Source organism: Castanea sativa, chromosome 4, assembly GCF_040712315.1.
Source record: "Castanea sativa cultivar Marrone di Chiusa Pesio chromosome 4, ASM4071231v1".
NCBI classification, from domain to species: Eukaryota; Viridiplantae; Streptophyta; class Magnoliopsida; order Fagales; family Fagaceae; genus Castanea; species Castanea sativa.
The window spans coordinates 8,372,665-8,381,941 of record NC_134016.1 but is presented as its reverse complement, the minus strand read 5'-3'; the positions used below and the strand labels follow the sequence as shown (position 1 = coordinate 8,381,941).

The following is a 9,277-nucleotide window of genomic DNA, read 5'->3' as shown; positions in this document are numbered from 1 at the left end:
ACAAATATATTAAAATTGTGCTTTTTTGTGGATGTTGAAACGTTCAACCTTTTTTTTCAACCAATCTTATGCACAATGAGTTCAGCATTTTACGTACAATATTTTGGTGATGATATGCAAAAAGATTAATAAATTAGATAATTCCAATATTTTTATTAAAACCTAAATTATTATTTGACCATTAAAGTTTAGAGTTGTTTTTATTTTGATCCCTTAAGTTTGAGATTTTTTTTTTTTTTTTTTAAATTTCAGTCCCCTAAATTTCATTCCAATTTAAAAGTGGTTTGTAACCCATATGCAAACAAATAAAAAAATATGTTTCCTCAATTTCACCCATTGTAAATATATTTAAATACAAACAACTCTTAAAATAGTTAATTGGCTCTCCTAAAATTTTGGTTTGTTTTTTCTACATGTATTTCACGTTTATTTTCTTATTTATTTTAGCTCTCTCAACTTTCACTTTTATATATTATATTAGCACCGTAAAGAGTCATGTATCCTCTGAAACCATTGATGCAGCAATAAGGTCTTGATTAAAATAGGCTTTAGGTAAGTTTGGCTACTCCTCCCACTAAAAGAATTAATATGTCTACATATTTTGAAAATTTAATCATTAGATTACATGTTCTTTATATTATTAATATGCAGTTCAAATTTTATGTCAACCAGAAGTTATTTACCATTCGATCCATAAACTTATTTTTTATGCATAATTTTAAACTAAAAAACTTAAAATTTTAACATTTGATTAATAATATACTTATTGATCTTTGATCTTCTGAAAATTTTGTAAGCATAAGCATTGCGTTGAGGATACAAAAAATAAATGTTATCGAAAAGTAAATTTGTCAAAACGCTAATTGCTGATGTGGTAATGTTCCAAGAAAACGAGGCCCATATCTGTGTTCCAAAGAATCTAAACCAACACACTGGAACTTGTATTGTTCATATGATTTCCCCCCTTACAAGACAACAGACTGGAAATGTTCAAGTTCATCCTAAGACAGCTAAATTCATAAATTCTCTTAGCAATGAAACCAAATGTTAAGAAAACAACTCTGTTCTGCATAATCTACAAGGGGGAAAAGGAAAATAAACAATTTCTCTAATTTCCAAATTGTTTCAATTTGTATAGTTTCACTGAACAAATTTCAAGAAAGGGGGGAAAAAATCCATGCACTTCATATCCAATGCTTTTCCTGTCAACTAGTAATTACTCCATCTATACCCAAAACCCATGTAGGATATATGTACACGAATAAATAGACTGCAGGCAACGGGCACAGCAGCCACAGATTAGTACCACATTTACGAACTGTAAACACCACATTTTGCGGCCAAGCTAAAATCAAGTCACCTTCTAACTTTTGTTTCTGTTGTTTGGATCCTTGGTGATGATTGTGAACCACCACCGAGTGCAGCAGCAGCTGATTCAACATGTGTAAGAAGATACTCATATATCTTTTTCCTTAACCTGTCAATTGTCTCTGCTGAAATATGTGGTGTTTCTTGTCCATCCTTGCTTGACCCAATTTGGTCCAGCCAGTCATTCACGCTCTTGAGCTGAGTTAACATTCCTGCTATTTGACCATTATCTGACAATGCCGAGGTGTCCACATCAGCATCCAAGAACCTCTCCACAAATCCCAAAAACCAATCCTGGGACTGCAGTTGCAACATCTCAGCCAAATCAACTGCCTCATCAAGGCCATTTCCTCTAACCCACTCTGGTGGAGGTTGGGCCTGTGGCTTTTGGCTGTTGGCTGAAACATCCCCTTGCCGGCGAGTAGTTCCTTGTGCAATCTTAGAACTAACTGTCTGGCGGGCTTTGCCTTGGGTTTTTGTTGAGGTATTCTTGGTAGAATTTTCTAGGACTAATATTGGTTGATTCACTGGGATTGTCTTTTGGGTAGGAGCTGAAATTCGAGTTGAGTTAGGTTCTTTGCTAAAAACAGCAAAAGATGATAGATTGGTTGCCAATGCAGCTTGGACCCAACAAGCTGCATGTTTTTGCCTGTCTGACATGACCTTTAGTGCTTCTTCTGATAGGTTTTCTTCATGATCTGGAAACGTACCACATGGAATAGTTTTTGATATAGAATCAGCAACCATGCGAGCATTATTCAAGCTCGCATGAAGAGTCAAGAACTGCTCAACTGCGGGCTGTGGGTTATCTTCCTTAGATGACGTACTTAATTCAGAATACATGCTGCAAATAGGAGAATTCACACAACATTATTGTCACAAAAAAAAAATGCATGAATGTAGATCACAGCCATAATACTGTAAAGCAGAAAAATAAATTTTTTTTTTAATTAAAAAAACCTTATAAAAGCTAAAGGATTGGTAGTGGAACTTCAGCTAAAAGTGAAAGCATGATTAATTCATTTTGCTAAATTATCAAATTCTTGACATTGTATATTTACCCATAGCTCAAGGTTAACCGAATTTTGAGCAGTATCCAGATACAGACAAAGCTCCTAATTGCCACAAAAAATTCTAAAATGGACATGTCCTTCATCCTGCTTTGCTTTTCTGAAGCAATTATTTTGTGGTTTTACCCTGACCATCTCTAATAAGTTTTTCTTTTTCATACGTAACAAAACTTCATTGAAATTAAGGAAAATATAACAAGGAACCAAAGCACACAGGTAGTGTTCTATGGAACCATCAATACATCAAAATTTTGGAATATGGAAAGTACAACTATCAAGAAAATCAGTCAGAAACAAAAGAATCGACACCCAAAGCATTAGTCCACTCTAGCAATAACTGGAGGAAAGACAGCTTCAAGTCATTGATCAATCTCTCATTTCCTTCAAAAATAAGAGCATTTCTCGCCTGCCAAATACCCCACATGCCGTGAGGGATCATGCTCCAAATCACCACAGGCATAACTATTTTACTATTAAAATTGATCGACCAACTCAATGGCAATTCCACAACACCACTCAGCATAATCCATTAGACCCCAAATAAAGAAACTACCCAGTTCCACAACTCTTTAGCCACAGGGAAGTGTATAAATAAATGATTGATCGTCTCCCCGTCTGTCTTACACATGTAACACCAATCAATCACCACTACCCGCCAACACCACTCGGATAACCCATTAGACCCCAAATAAAGAAATTACCAAGTTCCACAACTCTCTGGTCACAGGGCAGTGTATAAATAAATGATTGATCATCTCCCCGTCTTTCTTACACATGCAACACTGATCAATCACCACTACCCGACGCTTCCACAAATTATAGATCATTAAAATTTTCCCCAGAGCCACTGTCCAAATAAAGAAGCTAACCTTTATTGGCACTTTCAGGCATTCAGCTTCCAAACAGCTTTCCAAGGAAACAGGGATTGAGTAGTGGAATGTAGTACCTTGTAATAGGATCTAATATCGAAAACCTCCCTGGAAGAGGGAGGTTTCAAAATCCTCCAATATTAATTCCCAAATGCAAAAATTGTCACAAGGTGCTCTTTTTCAAGCAGGGACTGCTGTTATTGTAATTACTGCAGTTGCAGCTGAAGACAATGATGCTAATAATGTTCATAGGATGTTTCATATTAGTGCTGATGTTCTCTGATAATCTAAGAGCTTTCACCATCTTGCATTTACTTCCCAAAAAATCAAGTCAATCCCTTCCATTTTTCTAAGTTGAAAATAGCACCAATATATCAATTTATTTATTGAGTTTGATTTCAAGATACAGCTTAGAATACAAAAAGTGCCCCCTCCACTTTTCTTCCATGCCCAGAAGTGAGGATCTATCACTTTGAGGGAGCTAGTCCACCCCTCTTTCTACTTAGGCCCTTCCACTTTCTTATGGGATCCTGAAGGCTCTTCTTTCTTAATTAATAAACATAAAATATAAGACAGGTTTTGAAACTATGCTCATCAGATTTCTAAACTCCAATAAAATTTCATTACATACTTATCAAAAAAAAAATTCATTACATAGTTTTACCTCCACTCCTGCTGTGGTGGTGGAAATGCCATGGTAGATTAAGTTCAGGTATGCCACAAGGCCCACAACCCATATAATTAATTTTTTAACTCAACAACTATCAATACTAGGGATTTTCTGCTTTCCAAGCCTGCAATGGCAGGCTTGTAACATTTCATGCCCAGCAAAACATCCACAACCATGTTTTTCAATTAATTATTAATACATGATTAGTTTGTCAATCAGGTTTTTCTAAATCCACTCTACTTTACTCTATATAAGAAAGCTCTATAACTCAATTCCTCAAATACGGCTACACCAACTCCATGTTTTCTAGATGCTATCCTTTAATTGCTATAGGCCATCATGCCTCTTCCCCGTCTCACCCATGTTTTTACCCCTTGTAGCACTATTCATTCGGTATAAATGATTTTCACATGACCAAGCCATCTTATGTGGTATCCGTAATCAACATAGTCAGACTACTAGAAAAACACGAGATAATTTCAATTGCTATCTTATGCAAACCTCCAATGTCGCTGACGTATCCATAGATTGAGAAAGGGGAAAATTTAAGTTGACATATCCAAAAATTAAAGCCTAGTCAATTAAGTTAGACATATTCAAATACTGGACAACCCTACTATTTTTTTTTTTTTTTGAATGAGGACAACCCTACTATTATATAAGACCTATATAAAAAATTAAACATGAATAAAAGTTGTCCCACATGACTATCTCAACCAAAATGTGTCCAACAAACTATAGCTAATGCCCAATTTTTTAGCAAAAAACCTAAATTACAGTGTCCTTGTTGCATAGCTTTGTGCTTTGAAGGTTCTTCCTCAATTAGATTCCTAAAGACTAATCAGATGTAAGTAGAATAACTACTATTTTAACGCAAGAACGTTCAAAGTGCTTAGACCAAGCAGAGCCAACATTATCTTTCACAATCTACATCGCAATGCTTTGTAACTTTGATCACCACCATACATACAATTTCATTGCAAATAGTTTCACAACTACTATTAATAACCTAGTAGATGCTTATCTGAAACAATAAATAAATAAAATCCCCTAGTAGAAGCTGGTGCAGGCTATAAAATGATGGATTTCCTCAGACTCTAGTTACTCCATCCTACAAGTTCTGGATATAAAATGAAGTTACATGATTTTTCCCTCCAGGGTAACATCGGTTGTGCTGAATCTAGCTAAAGATACTCAAAATTTTGACCATGGGATGTATTGAGAGTCATTATCAGAAATCATAAGCCAAGGATTGATTCCAAGCTTACAAAATAACAAAGACTACTTCTACTTTCATTGCCAGTAACTTATTATATTAATTTTCATTTGGCTATTTATACCTTAGACATCGAAGTAAGCTCTCTGCCACAGAAGCCTCTTGCATAGCCTCTATTGCTGCCACCTGCGCAGCATCTCTGTGCTTCATAACTTCCTGTCAAATGAATGTGGATGCATAGAATAAGAAAAATAAAATCCAATAGCCATAGTACTTATGCTCTAAAGGAAAGAGTGCTATTTAACTAGGTGTCTCTACATATAAAAGAAAAATTGAATCAAAACCCATGCTACTGTGCAGTAACATATTGCTATATCATAAGGTTTTTTCAAGTACAACAGTACGAGATCTATATAATAGATGTTTGCCCCAAAGGAAATGATTGGATGACTCAAATCACTGTACTATTGCCTCAGAAACATATGGCTCATGACCTGAGGATTAAGCTACTTACAGATCTCTGAGCCTCAGAAACATATGGCTCATGACCTGAGGATTAAGCCACTTACAGATCTCTGACACTTACTATTGGGTAATTCTAGCTTGTTTACTTCAGCAAAACTCTTAATACATTGGGAATCTTAAACACTTTCTTTTGATTGATGTCAAAGCAATATTAAAAACTACTTCCCTGGAATTTTCTGTAGCAAACATAACATACCATTTTCTTAAGTAGCAAAATCTTTCAATAGTGATGGCTCAAAGAAGAATAGTTCAAGCGCAGGTTATCAAGCTACAATATGTTAAAGAAAATACCTTTCCAAGCTTTGCAAGAGAAGCAGGGAGTGAAGCCCATGAAACACTTCCATCTGTCAATCTTCGACTATTAAGGGAAACCTTGACCAAGTTTCCTGGGAGTCCATTACTAGATACATCTGATGATTTCTTCCCAACAGAAGCCTTTTGCTTACTTGGTTTTTCTTGAGCATCCAGAGTCCCATTTGCAGAAACTTTCTTTACAGACATTTGAACCTTATCTTCCCCTTTAGATTTCTTTGTAGATGACTGCAACATATTTTCCTCTTTGGATGGCAACCTGTCACTTGTCGTACTTATTCTTGATGACGTACTTATCCTTGATGACGTACTTAGTCTAGGAGCCTGGAAAATACATGTTGATTAGATGAAACTCATGGTTGTTTGGCTTGAAGGTGGGGAAAAAAAAACAAAAACAACACAACAATTGGAGAAATGCAGAAAAAATTGTTTCCTCAGACCTGTCAGTAATTCATGACAAATAAAAGATAAGGACATCAATCCAATATTTGGGTTTTTTAGAATTGGAAACAAACACCACGATATAAATGATGACATCAACTCAAATCTTGCAATAAACACTGAGATGAAAATTAAATTAATCTGCACACCTCAAATTTTGAAAAAACCATCATTGATGCCAAGCTGAAAGACCAAATCATAGAAAATCCATAGGAAACCCAAGGTAGAATGAACTAAATTCAAATGCTTAGCATCGTTTAGAAGTATTTGAATAAAAGAGTACTATTAATCAAACTCCTATTCTATTGAAAATTTTAAGTAATAAAAATTATATAACTTACAGCATTTCGTACTTCGTGCCTTGGATCATGTTTGGTGCCCCTCAAATTAGAACTCTCTCTACCCTTCACCTCCATGTTCCCTTCCCAGCTCTTCCTCAGGGCCTTTGCCCCCAGCTCAATCCCCTGAACAAAACTTTTAATCGGGTTTCCCATCGCTAACTTCTTCCCAGAGGGCAGAGGACTAGTCGTGCGAGCAGCATTTGCCTTTTCCACCACTCCAAACTTAGCTGTTGCCTTCCCACTCTTTATATCCGCCTGCTGCTTGACCCCATTTGCAAACTTCTCAAAAGAAGACGGCAAGGAATAACAACTCGTCGGAGATGAAGGAATAGACCTTGAATTCAACGACTTCAATCTCACCAAAGATTCTTTCTTTACTTCCACATTCGATGCCGGTTTCAACGGCTGAGACTTTGATCTACTAAAAGACCCCATTTTCTTATCCAATTGCTCATCTTTAACACTACCATTCAATCTAACTCTTTCCTTTTCCCCAACATGATTATTCCCCAATAATTTCCTAGGTGAATTCACTTTCTCTCCAGGTTTAAGACCCGAAGACAAGTTATTGTTCAGAAATCCCAATGATTTAGTTGCAACAATATCTTCAGGGCTTCCCACACAAGGGTGGCGCCCGGGGACCGGCCTAACCCCACGAAGAATTGGGACCGGTGAGGCAGCTTCCAGCCTTTCAACATGAATAAACTGACCCAACTGAATCTTATCACTAAGAATTAGATCATCATGTTCATCAGGTAGAGATACATAAGTGGCATGAGAGGAATCTGAAACCTTGAGGTAAAAACCTTGATTTGAGAATAACTCACCTCCTGCAAGAGCTGGAACAATGCTCACAACTTGCAATAAAGATGACCTGTGCTCTCCAGCAACCTTTATATCAGTATTCATGTGCTGTAGAAGCTTCAGTAGTACACCAGGAACAAGATTGGCCATTGTTTGTGACCTTCAATTTGCATTACACTGCAAAACCCAGATAGACAAATTTTCAATTTCAAGCTTTCAGATGTGAACACAAAAAATCTTGCAGAAAGAGGTTACAAGACTTATAAATGAAGTGACTTTCTCAATACCCAGATTTAAAAAAAAAGAAGCGTTTCTCTTGTCAGTGCCCAAGTTGAGGCAAAGAATCAAATCTGTGGACTCTGATGGCTTTGCAGACAAGGAAAACTGGGCTTAGACTTTAAACCCAGATGGAATTCGACGCCAAATATGGGACTCAGCATAGACAACCAAAAAATGAGAAGACTTTTACACTGATTTTAGATTCAGATTTGGAAGGTCTCTCAGCTTTTTTTGGTACTAAATAGAGTAAAGAAAACAAAAAATAAGGAAATTACAGACCAACCTGGTGGATTTTTTTTATCAAAAGATTACCTTAATCATAGAACCCAACTAGGAAACTAAATAATTTGATTCCCACAATTGGTAGTAATAATTGTGTACAGCATGGATTAGAAGGAGAAAAACAAATGTAACATTCACCAACCCAGAAAAAAACAAAGACTTAGACTTGGTAAAAACTTTTTTTTCTTTTGCTGATAACCCAATATGGGAAAAGTCACAAATTTGGAGAAGGGTAAAAGAAACTTTAACTGAGAAGAAAATAAGGGGCAAAAGTGAATGTACTGGACATAGGGATGGTGCTGAAAATTTGCAGAAAACCAAAAAATAAAAATAAAAAGGTGGGAGAGGGAATAATTTGATAGCAAGTTTATTTCATGATTGAGAAACAATAAAAGCTGTCAGAGCTTGAGACTATGACAGACAGACATATGCACACATGCACTTAAAATCAAACGGTCATACAAGAATTGGAAGCTGACCCACTTTGGCTTTTGATTGGGTTCAGAACCCAGAGAAATATTAGAGAGAGAAAGTGTTTGGGAGCTGAGAGTGTTTTTGCTGGGTTTGGTGAGCAAGTGGATGTGATGTGAAGCCAAAGGGTTTCAGAAATTCTTGCAGGAAATGGATGGGACTCTTTACCAAAAAAATATATTACATATTTAAAAAATTAAATTATTAAATTATATATTTTTATAATCATATTAAATTTTGTGTCAGTCGTTCAATCGAATTTTTAATAGATAGACATATGTATATTTAACGATTTTTAATAGATAGACATATGCATATATATACATGTTAAATTTGATGTTAATTAAATTATATTTATTATAAACTTATATTTTATACATAATTGTAATTTAAATAATTTATTGGTAACATAACAATTAATTTTTAATTTTTGAAAAAATTTGTATTTATAGAGAATATAAAATAAAAAAATAATTCAATAATAAATTTATTAAAATTTATTTTTAATAAAATGATATTAAATAAAAATATTTTATACTATGAAGATATTAAATAAAATGATGTAATTAAAATTTTTTTTTCCTGACGTGTTCATTTTGATGTTTTAAATTCCATGTAAGGTGGGTTCT

The 9,277-nt window shown here is 35.2% G+C and overlaps 1 protein-coding gene across 2 annotated transcripts; it reads right to left on the bottom strand.

Annotated features, from left to right (window-relative positions):
- Positions 1-920: 920 nt before the first annotated feature.
- On the bottom strand, positions 921-8,787 carry LOC142631593 (uncharacterized). Of its 2 annotated transcripts, none has more exons than XM_075805792.1 (5): positions 7,904-8,787; positions 6,813-7,793; positions 6,010-6,354; positions 5,318-5,409; positions 921-2,212 (listed from the first exon to the last, which is right to left on the bottom strand). In XM_075805792.1, exons 2-5 carry the CDS (start codon positions 7,764-7,766, stop codon positions 1,357-1,359), a joined length of 2,247 nt encoding a protein of 748 aa, XP_075661907.1. In that variant the 5' UTR covers positions 7,767-7,793; positions 7,904-8,787; the 3' UTR covers positions 921-1,356. The 2 variants fall into 2 exon arrangements, with proteins under 2 accessions (XP_075661907.1, XP_075661908.1); XM_075805793.1 differs by having other exon boundaries at positions 8,208-8,787.
- Positions 8,788-9,277: the final 490 nt, after the last annotated feature.